At 41.6% G+C, this 27,424-nt stretch overlaps 2 protein-coding genes across 2 annotated transcripts; one reads left to right on the forward strand and one right to left on the reverse strand.

The window, feature by feature from the left end:
* The first annotated feature begins 4,010 nt into the window (after nt 1–4,010).
* On the forward strand, nt 4,011–6,268 carry LOC135216502 (uncharacterized). The gene is made up of 2 exons (XM_064251874.1): nt 4,011–4,101; nt 4,464–6,268. Exons 1-2 carry the CDS (start codon nt 4,011–4,013, stop codon nt 6,266–6,268), a joined length of 1,896 nt encoding a protein of 631 aa, XP_064107944.1.
* A 5,626-nt stretch (nt 6,269–11,894) lies between these two features.
* LOC135216503 (uncharacterized) lies at nt 11,895–15,755 on the reverse strand. The gene is made up of 3 exons (XM_064251875.1): nt 14,162–15,755; nt 13,746–14,029; nt 11,895–13,601 (listed from the first exon to the last, which is right to left on the reverse strand). Exons 1-3 carry the CDS (start codon nt 15,753–15,755, stop codon nt 11,895–11,897), a joined length of 3,585 nt encoding a protein of 1,194 aa, XP_064107945.1.
* Nucleotides 15,756–27,424: the final 11,669 nt, after the last annotated feature.

The raw sequence follows: 27,424 nt of genomic DNA on the forward strand, positions 1-27,424 counted from the left end.
TCACATCTTCATATGACTGAAACCAAAACTCGCACACGCACCGCAAATATGCGTAGCCTATTCACCACACTCACGAAACATGTAAAAAATTAAACTTTTTCCCTCACGATCTCAAAACGCTGGTTTTCATGAATCACTAACCGGCTAAAACTGAGATGCAGAGAGACACCCGACACTTAGAACACTACACCAAGCCATTGAATCAACAAAAAGAACCCCTGAGTTGCTTGTGACATAATTGTAAACCCTTTTCCTACCAAAAAAATATATGTCTAACTAGTGACCAGTCTGTTCGTTAGCGTACCTACAGCCTATAAAATGTATAAAAAGCTTCTTAAACCGCTGCCACCACTAACTATAACACCCCCCTCCCCCTTGACAAAACTACACAAAATGACAACCTTACCTGTTGGCAGCAGGTGCCCTCTATCTGCAAACATGTCACTAGGCTAATAAGCTCATATAAATACAAAAATATTCTATTTATTACCCAAAGCAGATGAACATAAAATAGAACAAAATGATTAATAAGTCATAAGTGATAAAAAAACCCAAGTCTGCCCCACAAAGAAACTATAAGTTATCATTCCACTCTCCTGGTTTAGTCTTAGTAATCACTCCAAGGCTCAAAATGTCAACTGCTACATTGTAATAGTCAAGTTTAAAGAATCCCGTTTTTAGAACCATGATATGGAACCCATCTGTAACAAAGATATATTCATTATATTTCCTATTACACAATATTAAATAAAAGTATACACTTCACACTTCTCTCTTTTCAAAGGCAACTGTTTCTAAGTCATTTGAATAAGTGCCATACCTTGAGATGGGTTTTTCCCGACACTTGGTGTCCTCTCAACCGTCTTTCCTCTTATATTAAAGGAATGTGTCTTTCCCTCAAGTGCCTCGAACGGCCGGACCTGTCATTGCACTTGCACAAACGGATGCACACATCTGCCCCACCCCAAGATCACCCATGGTTACAGTACGGACAACCACCAGCCAAAAATGCACACACATCAGATTCCTTCGTTCAAGAAGGCTATCTCTACGGCGCTCTCTGGGCACGCCTTGTCTCCATGCGAGGGGAGCTGACACAACATGTAATTCACTAACACATCAAAATATACTTATAATATATCAATTTGAAGGAGCTGACGGTAATCCACTGGGGACCGTTGGAGTTTGGGAATTTGGTTTTGCAACAAGGTAATGATTGTCCGCTCAGACAACACAACAGCTCTGTTGTACATCAGAAAGACAGGAGGAATGCACTCGGTCTCTCTCTCCAAGGCAACAAGGGCCCTGCTTCTTTGGGCAAATCGGAAACTGACAAGAATCTTGACAAGATTCATCTTAGGAAAATTCAATGTCCAAGCAGAAGATTGAGCCACTAAAAGCAGGCCTTTCTCATAGAGTGGATGTTGCATTTGTTAGTCTGCCTCGATTTGTGGAAACTTGGGGGCAAACTGATTCTGGATCTGTTTGCCACTTCAAAGAACCATCGTCTTCCACTGTATTGCTCGCCAGCTCTGATCCTTAAGCATGGGCAACAGACGAAATGTTTGTGGATTGGTCAGACAAGGACCTGTATGCCTTCCCACCATTCAAGGAGGTGAGGGAGGCATCAAGTTCAGGTCTCACTAGAACATTTTGATAACTCTCATTGCCCCATTCTGGCCAGCTCAAGAATGCTTTCTGGATCTACTAGAGTTTCTGGTAAATTTCCCAACATTACTACCATGGAGGAACAGTCGTTTACTCAGGCAGACCCATTTCAGAAGGTTCCATCAAGGTCTCTCCACTCTGGCCCTGACTGCTTACAGACTGTCCGACACCTCGTACAAGCGAAAAGTTTTTCAAACCAGGCTGCAAGAGCTATTGCTCAGTGCAGGAGAAAGTTATCTTATGATGAATACCAGGCAAAGTGGACAATCTTTAGATCATGGTGTAAAGAAAATTAAATATCTTCTTCTAATACCTCTATAGTGGAAATTGCCAATTTCCTTTTGGATTTCCAGGAACCTGTCGACTTCGACCATCTAAAGATATGTCTATACTGGGCTCAGTTTTTAAACATAGAGGAGTAGACCTGTCTTATGAAAAGACCTGTCGGATCTCATCAAATCTTTTGACCCAGAGAAACATAAAGGTCATAAGACGTTATCATGGCCTCAATTAAAGACTTCTGGTAGCCTAGTCCACGACAAAGAGAGTAAGTGAACTTCACTCGCTGGACAAGAGAGTGGGTTTTGCTCGAAGGTAATGTGGTTTGTGCAATAACTCTACGGTTTTAGCAAAAAACGAGACCCCGTCCAAGCCGTGGCCTCGTTCTTTTGTTATTAAAAGTTTTGGATTTGTTATGTCTGGAAGACGAAGAGAGGTCTTTAGGCCCGGTCAGAGCAATTACGTAAATACTATTCACCTGTAGTGTTCTGTGAGGAACCCATCACACCCTGTTTCTAAGAACACCCTGTCTTCTTTCTTGAGGAATCTAATCTTAGAGGCCCATTCTAAGTTGAAAGAATCGAAGTTTCATTCAATTAAAGTTAAATCTCAAGAAGTAGGGGTGGTTGCTACTTCGCTTTCCTTTAAGCACAACCTCTCATTAGCTTCCATTGTCAAAGCGACGTATTGGAAGTGTAAGTCAGTGCTCATATGTCATTACTTGCCAGAAATTGAAATAATTTATGACAATTGCAGTGCCCTGGGTCCATTTTATTTGCTGGCACGTTGTTGGGTAAGGGTGTATAGGAAGTCGTTCCTTCCTAATTTATTCTCTTTGCCTTGAACAAGGTTGTTGAGTCTTAAGGAGAGACTGGTGGTACTGTGATTGTACTATGAATACTTGTCAGTTTATTGTTTATGGTTGGATATGGTTTTTAGATATGTTTTGACAGCGATATTGTTACAGGCAGTCCTTGGTAATGGCGATCTAGTTTTCCCTAGTGCCATAAGATCTGCAATTTATGGCACCATAATAGGCTGAGTTTTGGTTGTCGGTGCCATAAAGTGCTGATATAGAGTTATGGTGCCATTAACCAAAACTCAGCGCCATAAGCACCATAAATTGCCAAGTTTCAGTTAACTGCAGTTTTTGCTTATCAGCACCCCGCTGATGACCAAGGACTGCCTGTACTCTGGTTTTCTTGTTTTGGTGTTGTTACCCACCCTGGGCAAGGGCATCTTTATGTAGACCTTGCTAGCCATGGACTTAACAGGTAAGGTACCAACAAGCATTTTCAGTAATGCTAGCACTATGTGTATTCTTTCATTAATTTATTGTTTGTAAAGTGTGCATGTATGTCTCCATGAATCCCACCTCCTACTATGTGGGACTCAGCTATGTAACTACTTGGTAAGTTGCATACATAGAAATGACATATTTTATATTAAAGTAAGATTCAATATATACAGTGTTCCCCCCATATTCGCGGGGGATAGGTACCAGAACCCCCTCCAAATAGCTAGGACCCGCAAATAGTTAAAACCCCTATAAAAATGCTTAAAACTGCCTATTTTGTTAGCTAAAACTCAAGAAAAATCCACAAAAAAATTTTATACCTGGTTTTTTAATATTTTTATCACAAAAAGTTAATTTTATGATGAAATTTATAAAAAAAGTAACAGGAATTTGTGGATATTTCTCTTAGAAAAATACGTGGATAGGCAAATTTTCTGCAAGTAATGGGGGTATATGTTCCAGAGAGAAATCCGCGAATACTTGAGTCCACAAATGCACAGTCCACGAATACAGTGCTTACCAAGCAGTTAAATAATCAAAGCTCTCCCTCCTCCCCTCTCATGGATAACAGGGCATAAACAACTGATTTTTGTGTTGAGTTGGTTCCTCTCTTCCCCAGTAGTGGGCCGGGGGTATTGCCTAGCCAATACATGTAGCACTACCATGAATTTGAAAATTCTAGCTGCCGACGGTTTAAAAACTATAGTTATGTAAATACTTGGTAAGTATACATAAATTCTTATTTTATTATGAAAATGTCATCTTTATGGCTACCTGTGAAAGGAAACTTGCTGTAAATCAGACATCAAGTCTTAGGGGCTTGGGATTCCTTAGGTTAACAAAGGGTCATGATGTGGGTATGTACCTTGTTATTAAAATTATTGTCTTTACGTCAGTAACGGGCCAAAGCACTTTCTCTTCATCCACACCACTGAAGGGAGGGGGTCCAGCTGAGACACGCTGTATTACCAATGACTGAGACACCATTGAAGGGAGGGGTCCAGCTGAGACACGCTTTATTAGCAACTGAGACACCATCGAAGGGAGGGGTCCGAGGGGTCCAGCTGGGACTTGCTGTATTACCCATGACCGAGACACCGTTGAAAAAAAGGGGCCAGGTGAGACTTGCTGTATTACCAGTGACCGAGACACCATTGAAAGGAGGGGTCCAGCTGAGACAAGCTGTATTACCAGTGACCGAGACATGCTGTATTACCAGTGACTGTGACACCATTGAAGGGAGGGGTCCAGCTGAGACACGCTGTATTAGCAACTGAGACACCATTGAAGGGAGGGGTCCGAGGGGTCCAGCTGAGACAAGCTGTATTACCAGTGACCGAGACATCAGGGGTCCAGCTGAGACAAGCTGTATTACCAGTGACCGAGACATCAGGGGTCCAGCTGAGACATGCTGTATTACCAGTGACCGAGACACCATTGAAAGGAGGGGTCCAGCTGAGACAAGCTGTATTACCAGTGACCGAGACATCAGGGGTCCAGCTGAGACTTGCTGTATTACCAGTGACTGTGACACCATTGAAGGGAGGGGTCCAGCTGAGACAAGCTGTATTACCAGTGACCGAGACATCAGGGGTCCAGCTGAGACAAGCTGTATTACCAGTGACCGAGACATCAGGGGTCCAGCTGAGACATGCTGTATTACCAGTGACCGAGACACCATTGAAAGGAGGGGTCCAGCTGAGACAAGCTGTATTACCAGTGACCGAGACATCAGGGGTCCAGCTGAGACTTACTGTATTACCAGTAACCGAGACACCATTGAAAGGAGGGGTCCAGCTGAGACAAGCTGTATTACCAGTGACCGAGACATCAGGGGTCCAGCTGAGACTTACTGTATTACCAGTAACCGAGACACCATTGAAGGGAGGGGTCCAGCTGAGACATGCTGTATTACCAGTGACCAAGACACCATTGAAGGGAGGGGTCCAGCTGAGACTTGCTGTATTACCAGTGACCGAGACATCAGGGGTCCAGCTGGGACTTGCTGTATTACCAGTGACCGAGACACAATTGAAGGGAGGGGTACAGCTGAGACTTGCTGTATTACCAGTCACCGAGACACCATTGAAGGGAGGGATACAGCTGAGACATGCTGTATTACCAGTGACCGCGACACCATTGAAGGGAGGGGTCCAGCTGAGACTTGCTGTATTACCAGTGAGCGTGACACCATTGAAGGGAGGGGTCCAGCTGAGACATGCTGTATTACCAGTGACCGAGACACCATTGAAGGGAGGGGTCCAGCTGAGACATGCTGTATTACCAGTGACCGAGACACCATTGAAGGGAGGGGTCCAGCTGAGACTTGCTGTATTACCAGTCACTGTGACACCATTGAAGGGAGGGGTCCAGCTGAGACATGCTGTATTACCAGTGACCTTGACACCATTGAAGGGAGGGGTCCAGCTGAGACTTGCTGTATTACCAGTCACTGTGACACCATTGAAGGGAGGGGTCCAGCTGAGACTTGGTGTATTACCAGTGACCAAGACACCATTGAAGGGAGGGGTCCAGCTGAGACTTGGTGTATTACCAGTGACCAAGACACCATTGAAGGGAGGGGTCCAGCTGAGACTTGCTGTATTACCAGTGACCAAGACACCATTGAAGGGAGGGGTCCAGCTGAGACATGCTGTATTACCAGTGACCGAGACACCATTGAAGGGAGGGGTCCAGCTGAGACATGCTGTATTACCAGTGACCGAGACACCATTGAAGGGAGGGGTCCAGCTGAGACTTGGTGTATTACCAGTGACCAAGACACCATTGAAGGGAGGGGTCCAGCTGAGACTTGGTGTATTACCAGTGACCGAGACACCATTGAAGGGAGGGGTCCAGCTGAGACAAGCTGTATTACCAGTGACCGAGACACCATTGAAGGGAGGGGTCCAGCTGAGACTTGGTGTATTACCAGTGACCGAGACACCATTGAAGGGAGGGGTCCAGCTGAGACATGCTGTATTACCAGTGACCGAGACACCATTGAAGGAGGGGTCCAGCTGAGACTTGGTGTATTACAGTGACCGAGCACCATTGAAGGGAGGGGTCCAGCTGAGACTTGCTGTTTTTAATCAGTGACCGACACCATTGAACCGGGAGGGGTCCAGCTAGACTTGCAGTTTATCAGCAGAGACCACCATTGAAGGGAGGGGTCCAGCTGAGACTGCTGTAGACATGCCGAGACACCATTGAAGGGTAGGTGTCAGCTGAGACTTGCTGTTTTTTATCAGTGACCAGGGGGACGAGACATTTGAAGGGAGGGGTCCAGCTGAGACTTGCTGTTTTATCAGTGACCGAGACACCATTGAAGGGAGGGGTCCAGCTGAGACTTGCAGTTTTATCAGTGACAGAGACACCATTGAAGGGAGGGGTCCAGCTGAGACTTGCTGTATTACCAGTGACCGAGACACCATTGTTCAAGCTGAGACAATGCTGTATTACCAGTTGACCAAGAGACCATTGAACTGAGGGGTCCCACTGAGACTTGGTGTATTACCAGTGACCGAGACACAGGGTCAATCTAAGACATGCTGTATTACCAGTGACCAAGAGACCATTGAAGGGAAGGGTCCCGCTGAGACTTGCTGTATTACCATTGACCCAAGCCAGACATTGAAGGGAGGGGTCCCGCTGAGACTGCAGTTTACCAGTGCCAGAACCCATGATAGAGGGGTCCAGCTGAGACTTGCTGTATTACCGTGTGGACCGAGACACCATTAGAAGGGAGGGGTTCCAGCTAGACAAGGCTGTATTACCATTGACAGAGACACATTGAAGGGAGGGGTCAAGCTTTTTGATACTTGGTGTAATTACCATTGACCGGAGACACCATTGAAGGGGGGGAAGGGGTCCAGCTGCGACTTGCTGTTTTTCAGTGACCGAGGAACACCATTGAAGGGAGGTGTCCCCAGTTGAAGGGAGGTTTGCGTTTTATCCGTGACCAGAGACTCCATTGAAGGGAGGGGTCCAGCTTGAGGACTTTCTGTATTACCAGGGTGACCGAGACACCATTGAAGGGAGGGGTCCAGCTGAGACTTGCTGTTTTATCAGTGACCGAGACACCATTGAAGGGAGGGGTCCAGCTGAGACTTGCAGTTTTATCAGTGACAGAGACACCATTGAAGGGAGGGGTCCAGCTGAGACTTGCTGTATTACCAGTAACCGAGACACCAGGGGTCAAGCTGGAGACACTGCTGTATTACCACTGGACCAACGAGACCCATTGAAACCGGAGGGGTCCAGCACTTGAGGACTTGGTTGTACTTACCAGTGCCTGTAGACACCAGGGGTCCAAGCGAGACACCTGCTGTATTACAAGGGGTGCGAACCGACGAGACCATTGGAAGGGATGGGGTCAGCTGAGACTTGCACATGTACTTACCAGTGACCAAGACACCATTGATGGGGTAGGTCCAGCTTGAAAGGGACTTGGGCGTGTTACCGAGTGACAGGAAACACCCATTGAAGGGAGGGTCCACGCTTGAGACTCTGCTCGTATTACCAGTGACCAAGGACACCCATTGAAGGGCGCGAGGGGTTCCAGCTGAGATTTGCAGTTTTACCAGTGACCGAGACACCATTGATGGGAGGGGTCCAGCTGAGACTTGGTGTATTACCAGTGACCGAGACACCAGGGGTCAAGCTGAGACATGCTGTATTACCAGTGACCAAGAAACCATTGAAGGGAGGGGTCCAGCTGAGACTTGCTGTATTACCAGTGACCGAGACACCATTGATGGGAGGGGTCCAGCTGAGACTTGCTGTATTACCAGTGACCGAGACACCAGGGGTCAAGCTGAGACATGCTGTATTACCAGTGACCAAGAGACCATTGAAGGGAGGGGTCCAGCTGAGACTTGCTGTATTACCAGTGACCAAGACACCATTGAAGGGAGGGGTCCAGCTGAGACTTGCTGTATTACCAGTGACCGAGACATTATTGAAGGGAGGGGTCCAGCTGAGACTTGCTCTATTACCAGTGACCAAGACACCATTGAAGGGAGGGGTCCAGCTGAGACTTGCTGTATTACCAGTGACCGAGACATTATTGAAGGGAGGGGTCCAGCTGAGACTTGCTCTATTACCAGTGACCAAGACACCATTGAAGGGAGGGGTCCAGCTGAGACTTGCTGTATTACCAGTGACCGAGACACCATTGAAGGAGGGGTCCACCTGAGACTTGCTGTATTGCTAGTGGCCGAGATGAGGAAGAAAGTAGTAGGTGCCTTAGTCAGGAGCCTCCTCCCCTTTCTAAGAAGCAGCAATAATCTGGTTCATAGCTCTAAGGTACCTAGTTAAGAACAAATGATACAATCTATACTACATGTATTAAAGGACCTCCATGAAGGGAAATTCATAACAAGAAATTTCTATATACCTTTTACAGGCCAGAGATGTAGCAACATTCCCAGTGGCGTTACCTTTCACACATGTAAGCTGGGTGCTGCAAGGTCAGGAGTGCTAACATGAGCTTTCAAGATGAACTGATGTAACCAGAATAAATGATCGATTTCAGACAATTCTATTGTATGCATGCCATCGGATAAATATGGTAGGTTCCCCCATTGAATAAAATAAATCTTGATGGTTTAAAAGAAAAGTTAAACAAAAAAGAAAGTAATAATAAATAATGTTGCAAGATAAGGTTATTTTCTCCACAAAACCAGCCCCATATACAGACCAATACTCCCAGTTTTTTGTGTCGAAAACTTTGCTAGAAAGTGTATGTAACTCACTTGGCCGCCTAGCTTAGGCTAGGGCTACCAGGAATACTGTCTTCATGGTAAGGTCCCTCAGGAGCATCCTTCATGATTTCTTATACTGAACTGGGTAGGTGTTGTAAGACCAGTGACAGGTCCCAGAATAAGAACCCTCCTCCTCTCAGAAGACCCCCTCAAAGTGAGACCACCTTGACGTGGTGAGGGGCCTCTTGAACCCCTGGAATTTGTTCCCAGGTTTGAGTCCAAGAGTCTCATGTATTAATAATTTTTTGGAGTAATTTTGTGGAATTTTCCTCTTTTTGTAAAATTTTACTGCTTAGGTGAGTCTCAGAAGGGATCGAGATTTGAAAGGGGTTTGCATTCAAAGCTAATTGTGGGAGTTGTGGTGGTTGAGTCACCACCCGATAAGCCTTGGACCTAAGAGAAAGTGATGGGATTTCCCCATTGCTGTCTGGAGGTTGGAACCATCTCCAGGGATCTGCCCATCGGAATCCAGGGGGGGCCTGGTGTTTGGGGATGGGACTCCTTGCTTATGTCTGGAAGCCCACCAATATGTTAGGAGTGGGGAGTCAGTCCCCATTAGTGGGGGGCAGAACTCCCAGCGGGCGGATTGGCTTATACCTGGGCCACTGCAAGCATATTGATGCTCTCCCGAAAGGGTAGGGTATGGGGTGGACTATTGGGAGTCAGCTCTCGCTTGTGCCATTGGTGGAGAATACGAATACCTGACTGATCCATGATACTTTCTTGATAAAACCAAACAGTTTTGGGTGTGTAGGTGAGCCAGTTTGTGTGAGGTGGTCTGGTGTGTGGGTGCCTATATCCAAGGATCACTTTGTGGGCTTGGGTGATTTGTTGGGGTGGGGAGTCTAGACATTAGAAGCTGCCTGGGTTTCCCTTTCTGATGTGCTGTTGGGGTCTCAGCGGGGCTCTTGGGTGTTGGGTGTGCACTTTTGGACATCTGAATGTGAACTGGCTAAGTTTTATGGATTTGGTCACTAGTTTTCCCTCCCCAGAATCCAACGACTTACTGGCACTGGCAACGACTTCTGGAATGAACATGGATATGAGCCCGGCTGTCAGACAGAACCAAACACCAAGACACCAGGGTGTTTGTAAATCTGGTGGATTTGATCCAAATAGTAGAGTCCTTCATTGCACTAATATAAATTTGTCATTAGATCATGAGTGTTTGTATAATGTAATGAAACAATTTGGTAAAGTGGAAAGAATGAAATTACTTCTAGAAAAAGACAAGCAATCATTTTCTGCTTACATTAAATATTCCTCACCCTTGGAAGACTCCATGGCTACATTCTCAATGATTCAGTTCTTAGCACGAAAGTGTTTTCAGTGAAAAATTTAGATGATGAGCCATTTGATTATATCCCTTAGAATGAGGAACATGGACCAGCCCCATGTACCAGAGCACTTCCTCCCCATATATGGCATGTTGCTAGCTACAAGGAGGGAGGAAATTTTTTTTATAAAGGCTGCTGAATGTATTGAGAACAAGGTAGGTTCCATTCCCATTGGAAATTTAAAACATTATGGAAGGAACTTGCTGATAAAAGATGGTCATGAAACCCAAGCAATTTTGCTATTTAACTCAAAGGGGAAATATCGAATGTATTGCATCACATACATTCTTTAACACACTGAAAAGGGTAATAGTATACTCAAAAGACCTGCATGTTTTTGAAGAGGAGGAGATTCCCCATCAATGCCCTCCTTGTGTACCTCGCGTAAAAAAACTAGGAGGGGATGCAGCTATCCTTTTACCTTCTCCAATTACCTACCTGATACTATCATTGTTGGCCATGAGAGGATGCAGGTTAGAAAATATAAAAGAAATTAAAAGAAGTGTCGCAAATGTCTTGAATATGGCCACATTCAAAACTCGTGTGAAAACAACAAAAGATGTTCTGTGTGCTCTGTGGAGCATGATAATTTTGATGAGTGCGAAGCAGTCCAATACTGTTTCCAATGTTTCCAATTCAGGTAGTCCCGGTCGATGGTAGTGGGTAATGAGTTTAACCGATAGCCATGCAACAGGTGAGAAGGGGTAAAGGCATCGATGGTATTTGGAGATGTAGCATCCATATATGTAAGAGGTCTATTGTTAATATGATGCTCTATCTCAGAGACAATGGTATTCAGTTCGTCAGAATTAATCCTCTTCTTGAATATAGCTTTCTTTAGTGCTGATTTGACACTGCCAACCATCCTTGATGGGGTGCCCTAGGTATGATGAATGTCCATTTACAATTTTCCCTAGTCTGTAAGGATTGTACGTCAGTGTCATCATACAAAGACTGAATCAAGGAAGAGCCAGTTTTGAAGTTAGTGGCGTTATCAGAAATCATTCGACGAGGGCAAGATCTTTGTGCAGTGAATCGCCTGAAGGAATTGAGAAAAGCAGTGCTGGTTAAGTCTTTTACCACTTCCAGGTGACAAGCTCGTGTTGAGATACAAGTGAACACGACTATGTAAACCTTGTCCATTTCTTTAGTGGCTGGATTGCAGATAAGAATTTGTCCAGTCAAATCTACTCCGGTCACCTCAAATGGCCGGAGACTGTTCACTCTGCAAGCTGGTAGAGGTGGCGGAGGAGGCCTGCGCAAGGAAGGTCCTTCTAGACGGTTACATAGGTGACACTTTGTTTTCATTTTCTTGACACACTGTCTCAGTCTTGGTGTCCAGTATTCTCTCACCTTGCAAATTGTGCCTTGAACACCTGCATGAAGAACACTTTCATGAGCTTGAATGACTATAAGTCCAGTCAAAGGAGAATTTGGAGGTAAAAGCAGAGGAAATTTGCTGCTATATGGAAGGTGGTCTGCATTTTGTAGTCTCCCAGTGCATCGCAAAAGTCCACTCTCATTCAGGAACAAGCCTAGGCATTTAACTCAGGTTGGAATTTTGTGGGAATTCTTGTTAAGGTATGACAACGCCTCTGGGGAATACTGACTCTGTGTGAAGCCAATAAGTATTCGTAATGCTTCTGAGTTCTGTACTTCGACATTTTCAGAGTTTACGGGTCCCGAGTTCTTAGTTTTACGATTCCCAATGGTACCTTTAAGGAGCCTAGTGAACTTAATTACTAACCTAGTGACATTTATAAGTTTAGGAAGGGAAGCAAACCTACGGATCTCTATGGGAAAAGTAGCTTCTTCACTGACAACTGTAGTTAAAACTTCTTCAGGTGTTTCAGGTGGGTAGCATGTAGATACTTCTGTCTGCTCTGGCCACATCTCTGGGTTCGGGAGCCAACTTGGGCCATGGAACCAAATTTGACTTTTCTTAAGCTGCCGCATGGAAATTCCTCTGTTGTGGACATAGACGTTTTTAGATTTGTTGTTTTGAATCCAGTGTAGGGCAACTTTACTGTCAGACCATATGACAGTGTCAGTAATCTTGACACCATCGGTAGTGAAAACGGTTCTGAGGTAGTCAGCTATTTTGACTGCACTATAGTTGGCAGTCAGTTCAAGTTGTGGTATGCTCTTCTTTTTGAGAGGGACGACTCTTGCTTTGGAGAAAACTAGGTTTGCACCTTCATGTTGGTCCATCAAATAGGCTGCAGCCCCATAGGCCTTTTCACTAGCATCACAGAATACGTGAAGAGAGTAGTTAGTCCCTCTGTTGGCTGTAAAGCGTGGGAATTCCTGGTATGAAAAGTTCTCAAGGTCTTTCTTGATCTTCGACCACTCTTCTTGAAGTTCTGGTGGCAAAATCTCATCCCACCTTTTAGATAGTTTCCAGACCTTTTGCATAAGAACTTTGGCTCGTACAATTATGGGAGCAAACAATCCTAGAGGGTCAAATACTTTTGAAAGGTTGCTCAAAAGTAGCCGTTTGGTAAGCGGAGCTTCCTCAAAGGTAGGGGGTTTTATGCTTAAGTGGTCAGTCTTGTAGTTCCAATGAAGTCCTAGAACTTTGACAAGATCTGAGCCCTCTGTTGTTCCATCACCTTCTTGTGTTACCATTTCGTTGAAGGTTTGATCATTACTGATCCATTCTCTTAAAGGCATTCCAGCATCTGACAGAACTTCCTTTGCAATCTTGTAAAGGTTGCAGAAACTGACTGTTGTAGGTAAGGAACCAATTAAGTTGTCCACATAAAATTTGGTCATGAGGAAACTAACTTCAGGTGAAGTGGGGTAGGTTTCAAAGTGATGTTGCAAGGTCGACTGGAGTAGAAAAGGTGAGCAGGTGGCTCCAAAGAGAACTGATCCAAACCTATAGGCTTGAAGGTCCTTTTCATTGTTAGGATCTTTTAGCCAGATGAAACGTGTATAATCACGATCTATAGGTTGGAGACCTACCCGTAAGAAGGCTTTGCTGATGTCTGCCGATACCGCAAATGGGTCGAGACGGAATTTTAACGACAAGTCAGTTAGATGACTAGTCAAGGATGGGCCAGAGTATAAGCAATCATTCAGACTAGGGGCCTGCTTGTCCATCTGGGCACTTGCATCAAATACAATACAAATGGGCGTTGTAGTTGAATCCTTAATCACGGGTAAATGGGGTAAATAATGGACATTTGTCAACTTGTGGTCTTCTTCTGGCACTGTTTCAATGAAGCCGAGAGACAGTTGTTCTTTGATGATCTGGTCATAAATTTTCAGATATTTATTAGTTTGTTTCAGCTTGTGAATAGTGCTGTTCAGTCTTTTCCTCGAGAGTGCTAAGTTGGTAGGGAGTTGTTTCTTATCGACTTTCCAGGGGAGAGATACCTCATATCATCCTTCAACCATATTGATGGAATTCTTGAATTCTTCCAGTACAAACTTATCCTCAGGTGACATATCTTGATCAACAATTCCGACTGATTCTAGGGTCCAAAGCTGTTGGATGGGGTCTTCAGCAAATTTGCTATCAGACATCTCAAGTGGTATCTCTAGAGCAGCTTTGGAAGGTTCATCAACTGCCAGTCTCAATACAGTTATAGAATGAGTTTTGATAGGGGTGTCATTACTAGGCAGTTTACCAGCGACCAGACATTCTAAGGAGGACTCAGTCAGGTTCACTCCGTTTGCTTGTGGAGAATGGATGAAGTCAAAGTAGTGATCTATGCCAACAAGCAGTTTCACCTGGTCAATCTAACTACTTGACAAGTTAGGATCAGCTAGGGTGACCCTCTGGCTCTTCAGTTCAGAGACTATCTTACAGAGTCCACGAGGCCTAGCGCTCTGAGGCAGTTTAGGTACGACAATAGCCTTTAAAGTTACAAGGTTGTCAGGTACAGTGACCGTACTATATTCTCTAGGTTCTTTGGTATCCCAGAACCCACTGATGCTCAGTTGGACAGGATTGTCTCGTTCAAGTTTACACTCTTCCACTGCCTCTTGTGTGATGAAGGTGCGTAGCGCCCCGGAGTCAAACAGTGATCTAAGTTCCTTGGTGTTGCCTGAGGGCGGACACACCACTTTCATTAAGGCAGTAGGGAGAATTCCACTTGTTTGTGACTTTAAGTCTTTGTCACCGTCATTGTCTCCACAATAGTTCACAGCAGAGACTTCAGTTGAGGAATCAGGGCACAATGCTGAATGGTGTAGTCCAGTTTTACATGTCAGACATTTGTGGAACTTTACAAGACAATCTGTTGTCTTATGGTTAGGTGAAGTGCATTTCACGCAACGATTTTGTGCCGTAAGTCTTGAAATGCGCTCTTGCGTGGTCTTGTAATTGTCACACTGGTAGGCTTTATGTTCTGGTCTATCACAGAATACACAACTTTGAGTTCTAGCTGTCTTATTAGGCTGACCCAGAGTGACAGAAATACTAACCTGGGTTTTGGTCTGATTACCTGGTCTATTGGAACTTTGGTTAGGCTTGGGTTTTCTATGGGAGTAATCCTTGGGTTCAAAATCTAAAGAAGACAAGGTCAGGATTATCTTTCCTAGCCCCTCTCTAATATCTAGGAGGGAGGGGTAGTCCCGTCCACACTTGTTTTCGATTTGTTCTTTCACCTTGCCAGGTAGTTTTTGGAAAACTAAAGGACCAAGTATCCAGGTGCAGTGCTCCGAATTAGGTTTGTTTCTTTCTATTCCTCTAACATATTGTTCAAGTTTAGCCCGGAAGCCACGTAGTGAATCCAGATCTGCAGAAGGTTTAGGCAGGCCTGCTACTTGACAAATTAGAGATGAGGTTATTTTTTCTGGATCAGCATAAGTTTTCTTCAACATGTCAATGGCATCTAAATAGTTTTCATTCGTGACAAGGATATTTTTAATCAGAGCTAGACCTTCACCCTTCAAACATCCCTTCAGGTAATTAAATTTGTCAACAGCTCTCAAGTCTGGATGAGAGTGAACATTAGACTCGAAAACATCCCAAAAGGGGGCCCATTCTCCATCGATCCCTTCAAATTCTGGTAGTGATAAAGACGGCAACTTAACCTTATGCAATGGCCTAAACTCTGTTGCAATACTCTGGGGTTTGGCTTCCATGCAAATGATTTTTAGTTTCTCCAAAACTTCGGTGCTTTGCATGATGATTTGGTTGGCATGATGCCGCTTTGCAGTGAGCTGTGTTCTATCAGGGTCTTGCTCAGAGAACCCTTCTTCTCCAAGTTGAACTAAGTACTTAAAGTTGAGTTCTTCATACTTCTTTATTTGAGACTCTAGCCTAAGACGATATGCCTCCAAGGTCAAGGACTCAACATCAATTGCCCTTTGAATTAGGTCAGCAGCGCTTGCGCATAGATCCTTGCAGGTTTCCTCATAAAGTTGGAGGGAATATGCTAATTGTGTCGCAGACATTTTATGAGTTTAAAAGGTAACGAAGCAAAAAAAAAAAAAAAAAAACCTGGACAACAACACAGGCCTTAAAACATCCCGCTGGGGATGCCAATCTTCCTTTGTGGGAAATTTGTTTCACTCAGTGGGAAGATTGAAGGAATATACTTTACAAAATTACGAGGGTAATTCCTTCCACTGAGTGTTCTCTAGTAATATAGTAAATGGTATAAAACGGCTGTAAGTAGGCTAGTTAAATTCAGGTATGAGTAATTTAGGTAAATGCAATTAATCTAATAAGGACTATGAATAAATCAAACCAAGGCCATAAAATTCCCAGGGCAGTTCAGTTTTGTCCCAGAATTCTAAGTTCCGACCCGGTTAAAGTAAAATTAAGGTAAACTAATCCTAAATAGTAATGCTAAGTAAACAGACAGACTTAATTTTGACTAAATTTTCTACTACGCCCATGTAAACAACTGTAAAATTGTTCAGTCTGAGTCTATGCCTGATTAATTCTCACAAACTCCAATATTACAATAGCGTAACTACGTAAAAGGGCTCAAAATTTAGTGAAGGTAAAGAGAACAGTGTATTACGTCTTAAATAAGTAAGTTAAGGTAAATAAGTAAGTTAAACGTTAAAAGAGGAAACTGCTTGCTAACGAATGACCGTTGGCTCAAATCAGCTGTCCGATAATATAGCGGCTTAGCCTTTGTGGAAAATTGGTATGTTGACCTACCTTTAAGTTAACCCAGTTTGGACCCACACCTCTTAATTCACTCCTAAACTAAAAAACAAATCCTATACATTTAATCAGCAAACCCAGCGACCTTTAATTACATTCGTGGAAATAAATTGGTATGTCGACAAGAAATGTTATTTTACTTACCGAATTTTTCGCCGACAGATCAGTGTGAATGCCTGTTTTAAGTTTTGGTTGCAGATAAGGAGTCGGATAGGATATGGGTTAGGATAGGTACAAACAGGAAAGGAGATCATACAAACCAATTATCTTAAGGGTTATTAATTTCTAAAACCCTACACTACATAAATTAAACTCAAGACGAAGTTGACGAAACAAGTTGTCGCCCGTCTTCGAGTGCTGTCTGTTTGAACAAGGCCCCAAAAACCGGCGCTCGACCTCTCGCTATCCCCCGAAAAAGCCTATGTCAGGCCAATGTTTCTTATCACTCCCTAAATCAATTAGATAATTTTTTAACTAATTTGAAGGGACAGTTAAATCTATTTATTAAATCTATCTATCAAATATTTTAAATGCTAAGTAAAGTTAATCAGATTATTCAAAATATAATATTATCATTTCTGCAGAGCTTATACTAAAGACAATGGGGTATAGTTATGTAGCTCTTAGCAGTGACTTCATTAAAGGTTAGAAAATGTATATGTACAAATAAATTTACAACTGACTCTATTTTTATGAGTGTTACGTTCTTCCTGCTTAGATCATTCACTCTGTCTGTCACTATGCTGGATAGCTTTGGGCCGTAAATTGTACCTCGCCTCACATTTTCTGCTAGTTCATCCCACAGGGCATCTTATGACTACTTTGCCGTTTTCATTAATTTTTCTCATCAACCATGCATCTTTCCAACAGATCATTTTCCCTATCTCTTTGATACAGTCCTTCAGATTCAGTTTGTCAAAGCATTTATACGCATCCCAAAACCATATGTACGTTGGGGCTCCCAACACTGGGTTGTGGTCAATCACTGCATTCAGGGTTAGCAAGTGATCAACTGTGGATCTTCCTTCTATGCCACCACATTGGAAACGGCTAATCTTCTGGTTTATCTCATCCTTCGTTATTTCCATCCTCACTTTTTCAAATACCTTGCTTGTGTTACTAGTATTGAATATCTCTCTCTCGTTTTCTAATTCTAGTTTGCTTCCTTTTTTGTCGAGTGATAATATTTCCATTTTCTCCTATTCGTCAGGAGTGTTTAACTCCTCTTCAATGTCTCCAATTAAGAGTGCCATACTTTCTGTGATTTATGTAGCCAAATGTTTTATAATTATATTAGTTATACCTTGACTGTCTGGAGTGTATTTATTCTTCAGGTTCATTACCGCCTTTTCCACTTCGTGAATACTTGGCTTTTTCCTGTCCCACTTATGGACAGCTATTTCTGGTATTGGAGGGTAATTTCATCTGCTAGCATGCCAATTTCATTTTTAGGTTGACCTAATATGAATAGATCTTTATAATATTGTTCATATTCTTTTTTATTCCTTCTACATTTTCTATTACTTTCTCTTCCTTGCTTCTTACTGCCATCACATTGTTTGGTTTTGTGCCGTCTAGTTTTTTCTTGAACCAAAAGGCTGCTGCTCCATTCACTTAATCCCCCCTTTGGATTTTATTTCGGCTGCTGTCTCCTTTATCCTGATGCCCTCTTCCTTCGTTTTTTCTCTAATAATGTATTCACCTATTAATCTCCCCTGTACCTGCCATACCCTCTTCTTTATTGTACTACTAAACTTTTCCCTTCCTTTTTTAAACACCCCCCTTCCAACCTCTACCCCTCATTAGGTCTCTTAATATTCTTGATTTGGTTTCCTTTTTTACTTTGCTTTTTTTTCTTACACTTTCCCAATATTTTGTCCTGTTCTGTATGCCATTTGTTGTATTTCTGTTTTACGTGATCATTTTCTTTTGCTATGTCTACCAAGGCTTGTTTTTGCAATCTTTTAGCTTTCTTATATCTACTATATATTTTCCACTCTTGCTCCTCTCACATACTATTCTCCAGTTCATGACCACTTTCACAGCACAGTGGTCAGAGTGCACTAGTTCAGAGGATATCCTGTATGGAGTTACCATTTCTTTTGTTTCATCTATTTCTATTACCTGGACTCCTCCTTCATCTTCTCTATCTTATCATTACATAGTCAATAATAGTAGACTTCTGCATGTTTTGTATCCTTGGCCATGTTCCAATGCATTTTCTATGATTATTTAATAACAATAGTTTGTTTTGTTTGATTAGGTTCAGCACTGCTTTTCCTCCTTTAGTCACTTCTTCTTTATTGTTGGAGATTATTTTTCCTATTTTGCAGTTAAGGTCTCCAAGGATCATTATTTTTTCCTTGTTTTTCTCTGCATTATTTATTTCCTCTTCTGTTGAGGAGTATATGTTGCGGGTGCGATTTTTCCATCACCATTACATTACGATATACGAGAATAAGAATACTATTTGTATACATATACACTGTTGTCAGTCTTCTTACCTGGAGACAGGGGTCGGAGAATGGTACTGTGTCATGGTTGACACAGTGGGTAACTGGGTATGAAGACTGACGTTTACGCTGCCTGGGGAATAGGGTAGGCCTGTCCTACCTGCTATTACATGGGTCTTATTACTGATGAGGCCATGTGGTGTCTTTCCACTGGGAGGCAATTGAAGTGCTGATTTCCATTTTAGGGGTATTGAAGAAAATTCCTGGTACTCATTACATCACGCCAAATTTCTCCCAGGTCTAGTCTCCTGGACTTGGTTAATTTACCTAGTCTTCAGAACTTCTGGACTAGATCCCTGGAAATATTAATTTTTTTCAATTTTGATTTCCAGAAAACAATACAAGTGAATAGTTTAAAAAAAAAATAACTTTATACTGAGAGACCTCAAAAAATATAACTACACACTATGGAATTGCTTTTCCTTCATAATAGGATATCAAACGTGGAGCAGCCCTGGAATGAATTAATTTACAGTAAGGTGTAAATCATTTGATACCCTACTCCACACAGTACTAAATGTTAGTAAACAATATATGTCAAAGGGGTAAGGCTACCCGAAAGATTTCTGAGAAAAACTTAAAACTAAAATGAGGTAAAATTAGGCTAAGGTGCCTTTTAACAGGATATAGTCTAGCTAAGCTAAGGTGCCTTTTAACAGGATATAGTCTAGCCTAGGCTTCTTCGGAAATCGTTAAGGATAGCCTATGCAAAGTTTACATGGCTGATTTTTGACTAGGTTACAATAGGCCCCAAAGTTAGGTTAGTTTAATGAGGGTACAGGCTAAGTCCTATGTAATTAAGTTTTCCATGAATTTATATACATATAGCCTAACTATATTTATCAAAAATATTCATAATTCCTCATTCAAACAGGATTAGTCTAGGGTAGGCCTTCTTAAATTACTGTATAGCCTAGTCTAAGATCATCATTGGCAGTGGAAATTTCCATGAGAGAGGTAGGGGTAAACCAAAGATGCCCTGTAGGACAGCCATTTTGTGGTACCCTTTGTCACTGGTATTTGCAAAAACTTTATACAAACAAAACACTTATAACTACTTTTTTTAACGTTTTACAACCCTATCGAACGCCAAGTTACAACTCAAACTAACACAGCAAAATTTCATGACAACTAATGAACGTGAAGTATCTTTCATGACAATGAAAATTTTCCTTGTTAAGGCATTGCAATTACGTTCGACTGCGCACGGAACTTTGCACTTGAAGTCTTTTCTGCAACTGTTCTTTCATGATAGTGATCTGTTCCAACTAATGAACTAACGGTAATATTACAACTTTAAAAGCTTAACTTGCAAGGGATAGATAATCATTTGTATTCATTAATAATTTGGTAAAATAGCCAAATTGAAGGGTGGACCGGTTGCGTTCTCCTCACACGAGAGCATTCGTGATTCTTACATGGTTCTTTCTAGTGTTACCAAAAGCAGATGAAATATTCAGGGCAGCGCTCCCATACTTAAAGTGAGAGAGAGAGAAAAAAACCCAAAAACAAGGGACTGGCTACACTGCCACGTACTCGTGTCCACAAAAACGAAAACATTTCACAGTTCCAATCACGTTTACAACAGCATTGTAAAGATAGAGGAGGATGCTGAATCAATTCCTAAATAAATCACTAATAATTAAAGTAATATTTTTCCCATTACATATACATGCTTATTAGCTGGTCATTTTTGCACTTATTTTCCTGTGGGGCATATATAACGCCTAACCTTATCTTGTATGTGCCGTTATTAATACTAACCCAGACATCTTCATGAGTTGCGTTTTCTTCTTTAGTTTGTACAGTGACATTTGAGAACATTTAGCTAATGCAGATAATAAAGAGCACATAGAAGCGATAAGTGAGCTTTTGGCAAAATTTAGAACATAAGGTAAACTTAGAGGAAGGTATAAAACCCATTTTTATTCCTGCATACCGCATACCTTAAAAAATCAGAGAACAAAATTAGAAAAGAGATCAGTAAATGGGAAGAGGAAGGAATCATTACACCTAGTGCATCTCCATACAACCTTCCTCTGTTAGCAGTGCCTAAGGACGGCTCTGTCCGAGTATGCGTTGATTTTAGACGTTTGAATGAAAAGACAATCCCTGACCGTTACCCAGTCGCATGCATACTAGATCTTTTTGTAGAAATTGGGGGATATAATATTTATAGCTCAATTGATTTAGCGCAGGGTTTTTTTGCAGGTCCCACTTAGTGAAAATAGTAAGGAATATACTGCCTTTTCAGTGCCCAAGGGACACTATGAATTTATGCAGATGCCGTTCGGTTTATCGGATAGTCCGATGGCCTTTACAAGGTTGGTAAACACAGTTTTGCACGGGTTATTGGGTAAAAATGTTTTTGTGTACATGGATGATATATTAATTGCAACAGACTCGATCGTGCAACACCTAGAAGTGCTTAAGGAAGTACTTAGGAGACTTAGGTTAGCAGGATTGAAAATAAAGCTAGTTACGTGTTCCTTCTTGAAGAAGCAAATTACATATTTAGGTCATGTCTTATCCAAGGAAGGGGTTAGAGTAAATGACGATAAAGTCAAAGCAATAGCAGATTTTCGTACCCCGAAATCAAAGAAAGAAATTAAGTCATTCTTAGGGATGGCAGGATTTTTTCGTAGGTTTGTGAAAGGATTTTCTAACATAGCAGCCTTCAACAGATGTATTGCGGGAAGATATTCAATTTCATTGGGGGAAAACTGCAAGAAGTAAGTTTTCAAAAACTTAAGGATGCGTTAATGAATCCCCCAGTTCTGAAATTTCCAGATTTCAGCAAACCTTTCACATATTGACATGCTAGTCAGGAGGGTATAGGTGCTTCCCTTATGCAAAAATTCGATGGGAGGTTCAATCCCATCACGTTTTATAGCAGGAAATTTAGGACAAAGGGGAGCAATGACAGATTAACGGCTACCGTAGATAAAGAAGCCTTTGCAATAGTATCAAGTTTGGTTCATTTTAAAATACTACTGATGGGGAATAAAGTAGAAGTCCTTACAGACCACAAGCCATTATTAGATCTTTTTAATAAACCTGATTTGTCACCCAAAAGGCACTGATAAGTGTAAAGAAAAAATGTAAACTCAAGAAAGGGCACATATAATATGCATACAAATATATTTGAACCAAAAGAATGTTCCTGGAAGAGTATACAGCATATAAAAGCAAAAATAGGATGTTCCATGGGCAATAATATTTGAAAAAATATAGGCATAAATATAGTATTGTAGAACAAAACAATCATATTTCATGGGTTATTCATATACTCTACTTGATCCCTCCTGGTAGCAGTTAAGAAATTAAAACTTACATTATGAATTACAAGATCATGAATTTTATCTTGCACAAGAAGGTTCTTAGGAGCGAGGTAGACTTGGTGCGGACTTGCTTGCACATCAACAATTACTACAATAAGTAGTAGCAGGTGGTAAATGATGGTTATGTGGTATAGAGAGTGGGAAGTATGATGGCAGGAGTGTGTGTGTGTGTGGAGGGCCTCATACTGTATGACCTTTCTGGGCCACTGAACCTTGCACTCTGTCTTGATTTAATCTGCGCCTAGTTTTCTGAATCGGATGACTCTTGTGCTATTAAATAATTGGGTCTTTTAGACTCAGGATACTGTGGGAAGAGATAACATTACAATGCTAAAGTAGAGATTGTTGACTTTTATTAAAAGGAATAAAAATTTATTACAAGCATATGAAAAAGAGGAGTTTTTCTATGGGGGTTGTATGAGCTGTTTAAGAAATATGTTTACCCTGACAACGTTTCTAAAACAGGTACTGGGAATAGGGAAGAACAGGGAAGAATGTGTGCAATGGAAAGGATTTACCTGAGAGAAGCATGTGGAGTTATAAATAATGGGGCAAGATTGTTGGGAGTGTTTGTGCACAAGTGGAGTGAGAAGTAGAATGGAGAAGGGAATATGATGGATATCGAAGTGCTGCTTTAATACCAAAATGCATGTTCTTTATTCCTTAATATTAAAAATGATCAAGTTAAGGGAATACCAGAACATTAAATCAAGCTCAATGCTCACCTTGTACTCTAGGCCACCTTGTCTTTTAGGGACATGCTTCAGGGCTTCACTTTTTTCGTCTTCCACTTCGGATAATTTTGCCTTTCTGTAGTTTCTTAAGCATGCTCCTTTGGGTAGAGAAACCAAAACATGATGCAAGCAAGATTCAATTTACATTTTAGAGAAATCAAAAGGTAGCAAGACTTAATTGTTTTCATTTCATCAACAAAAGCAAACGACAAAATTTTAAAAGTAATTTGCATTTTTTATAACTATACAAACCTGAGTTCTTTACTAAGGTTTGTATTTGTGAAGGAGGAAATGTTATTTTACTAAAGATAATGCTGTAAGTTGGTGTTGTAACTAAGAAATTCTGTACACTTACTGATGACAACTTTGCAGATAGGAAGATCAGTAAATGGTAGCTTTCCTTTACTTCCCTTTAGACTATATGAGGACCACACACTATTGCTTCCAACCTTTTTAATCCTATGAACTGTCTCTCCAAGGCTATGCCCTCCTAATGATGACAAATACAGTGTCTGCAATATATATGAAAGGCCTAGGGTTTTTGATTAATAATATATTGTCCATGTGTTCTCTGTGACCTATGGAATGTGGAGAACAGTGAGAAGCGACGACCCGAGAAAGCTGAACAATGAGTTTCTTTGGATGGCATGAGATAAAAAGGCTTAGTTAGACAAGTCAATGTACTGAGTTTATTAACTCTTCTCAAAGTGCCTTTGTGAAACTGGATGCAGCTAGAATTGTGAGGCGCTAACGAAGTGTGTGTTCGTATGTGTGTGTGCGCCTTTTCCCTTTAATAGTTTCATACGTGTGACATAGTGTTTAAGTGTCCGGTTGCTTGGACGGTTCTGGCAGAACTGGCAATGGAAGGGGACAAAGAGTTCCCAGATGGGTGTAGACTTTTTGGTGACTAATGGTGACTGCCATTACTATTAGACATTTTACTGTTCAGGGTTTTTTGAGTTAGTATGTAAGACTTGATTACTTGATTGATTAATTATTTGTTCATTGTTAATAAATGTTAATGTTATGATGCGACTCTCTCATTTTCATTACCTGTTAGAATGGAGAGAAAGAGGTGGAGAGTGGAGAGAGAGAGATTGCTTAGAGAGAGAGGTGTCGGTGCTAGAGAGAGAGAGAGAGAGGCTGTGTGTAATACTGTGTGTTGGTTTGCCTTCCATTCGTGCTGCACGCTTACCTGATAAGTAATGCGGGAATCTCCCCATTACAGGATTGGTGGCTAGCGGTGAAAAAAGTGGTATAAAAGAGTTTTTTTATGCCTAGGAACGCCAATGTAGAGACTGGTGACCAGTTGAAAAAAAATAAAGGGGTTATGGAGTATGGCTTAGCGATAGTTTTCGAACGACAAAGCTTTTGTGGGATTGTGGAAAGTTGTTAAATATGGAGGGGATTGATAGTTTTCAGTTACTTAGTGAGAAAACATGAGAAATATCTATCCGGCCGGTAACAGAAGGGAGAGGGTAGGATTTTATTGGACTCAGCATTTTTCCCAGGGAGGCAGCCTAGGAGCAGTGGGCGCAATCAGTATGACTTTTGCTTGTGATGTGTCGAGTGCATTCCCGAGACAATCGTGTGTGTATCACTGCTGTGCATTACACGAATTCCGAGTTATTTTTGTTCCCATTATGGAGTGGTGAGTGTTAAAAACTATTGTTTTGAAGGGGAGGGTTGTTTTAAATATTTCAGTGTAATGGGATTGGTTCAAGAGGTCAAAAAATTTTCTTTCTTTCTTTCCCCATAGTAGCAGAAGTGACGTGTTTTCTTTATTCACGCCTGTTTATAATAGATGCATTCGTCTTTGTTTAAAACATAGGGGTGTATTAAGATGTTTTTTTTTCCATGCATGTGAATGAACTCTAGATAAGAAATAATTGGCTTAGAGACAGAGCGGCCACAATTTCACGAGCTCAGCAGATTTCTGCTTACCGCGCAGAGAGGCGCGTTGCATTGCGAGGGTACTGGCATGCCTCGGGGATTGCGAGATGGGTACTAGTGTATACCTCAGGGAGGGGGTCCTCAGACACTGTTCAAGGGGAGATGGGTACTACCGGTATATGCCTCGGGGGAGTGTCAATGCTCAGGGGGGGAGAAACTTTTTTTTCTGAGTGTGGGTGAACTCCCCTTTTCTTTTTTTTCTTTGCCGGGCTGTTGAAGACAAGTCTGGCCTTGACAATGAAATGCTAGGACATCAGCTGATTGATTAGTTGATGAAGTGAAATGCCCGTAGAGTCTTTTTTTAGAAAAGAGATTTTTTTTTTTCTCCCTTGGATGAAGAGAAAAGGAAATAAAGAGAGAATTGAAATGCATTGTATGGGTGTATGTTTTCCTTGTACCTTGGAAGACACAAATATATTGGGGAGACACAGATTATTATTTTTTTTATTGTGTTGCAGAGATTACTTTGAAAATGGTGCCGAGTGGGGATGCATGCTAATGCCCGGTGCCGTAAATGGTGTTGCATCTGGAGAAATTGTGTGTCATAAGGTTCAGCATTACTGTGTATGTGTAAGTGTTTACATAATAAAATATGGAATGTTAGTCCATATATATAAAAGTCTAAACCTAAAGAGGTCAACCAGATTGCTTGCAGGAATGTGATCAGACTAGAGACGCTAAAGATGACGTATACAATAAGTATGTAGGCTAAGATAACATGCCGTCACCTGTAGTCATTCAATTGTTTATAAACATTAGTCCAAGCTCCCTGCTTGAGACAACTACCCCGACCTATAATTCAAACGGCCTACGTGATCTGTAGCGTGTCTCATTTTGATTGTGTTCGTATGAAACTAATGTCATTTGTATGTATGTTCATAGTTCGAACTACTGTCTGTTCCTTGTCATAACTTGTAACAGAGATGGTAGACAAGCAGAACAGAGTTAGCTATTGTCATTAGAAGACCTGTACCTCTTTACCTAAGCTTTATCATGTAGAGGAATAGGATTAGCCATCATCATTGGCAGAAGCGATCAAGCATCGTTATTAGAAGACTTGTACAATCATACCTGTCTAGCATGTCTTCAGCATGTAAAACTTCAGAAGAATATATCTATTTTTATACTTCGTGTTTTCTACAAGAACCTCCTCACCATGAGTTTAACACATCGTCGTAATAACTAACAAGATAATACCGACTTCGTAAGTGATCTACAAACCCCCAGACACTCCATTGAAGATGGAAGTGCAATACCAACCGACTTAGCATAAGATTATCGCTAGTCTAACATTACCTCATAGGGCGCCTTATCATACAAGGCACAAGCCCTAATGTTGGTGGCAGTGGACCAGAAGAACTCTACAACTTCTCCGAAGAAACATCAGAATAATGAAGTATCATATAAGAACTCTTCAACGACGACGAAAGCAGCAGATTCTTCAAGCAACTTATTTTCATCGTTTAGTGAGCGACTTCAGAAAACAACAAAGAACTCTTTAACGACGACGAAAGCAAGAGATTCTTCAAGCAACTTAGTATCATCAGTTAGTGAATAACTTCAAGAAACAAAACCGACGATGTCCTTTTCCTACGACAACGCAAGAACTTCGTCCCTCATTAGAATCATTCAAGAAAACATCGTTAGTGAGCGTTTCCGGCACTCCAAGAAACAAACCGAACGCGTCTGCAGCATCGGATCTTTCAAGGGCTCGAATCATCGAAACAACGTGCACGGGGGAAACTGAAGCCAAACCAGGTCATCCGCTAAATAGAGAAGGAGGACCAAGGCCGTGTGCGTTATCGGAACACCGTGACTTCCCACAAAAGCAAGCTAAGTACAATTTTTTATTCATTTGGAGTAACTTTGAGTGTTTCCTTTGCAGGTCGAATTTCGTTATTCCTGTGGCTGAAGTTACGAGACATTCTTAATCTTACTTTTACAGAAATTATCTACATCATTGAGATTTCGCTACTGCGAGTTTTTTATCTTTGAGTGTCTGTTTCCAGAAGTTCTACTGAAATATCATAATCATATATTGTGTTAATTTTATCATTTTGGGTAATTATTAATCCCTTATGTAACAAATCATATTAAACAGTGAATATGCGTTTACGCAGTGGACGTCTGTATTTTATACAGATGCATTGGATAGGTGGTCGTTAAGCACCGTAGTGATTAGAAAACACAAAAACAAGTGGAACATCCGTACAAATCTATATAAATTGGAGGTAACACTATTTCGGGTCATGACAATAAATGCTCCTTTGCAAGTCCCGATCGCAGTTTTAGCCTTGAGTTTTTTGAGTTATATAAAATATCGAACCTCAATGACTCAACTTAACTTTTAAAATATGGCTGGATTGCAAGGAATAACATGTCTGTAAAAAACTTTCATCAGGCT

Source organism: Macrobrachium nipponense, chromosome 6 (assembly GCF_015104395.2).
Source record: "Macrobrachium nipponense isolate FS-2020 chromosome 6, ASM1510439v2, whole genome shotgun sequence".
Taxonomy (NCBI): Eukaryota; Metazoa; Arthropoda; class Malacostraca; order Decapoda; family Palaemonidae; genus Macrobrachium; species Macrobrachium nipponense.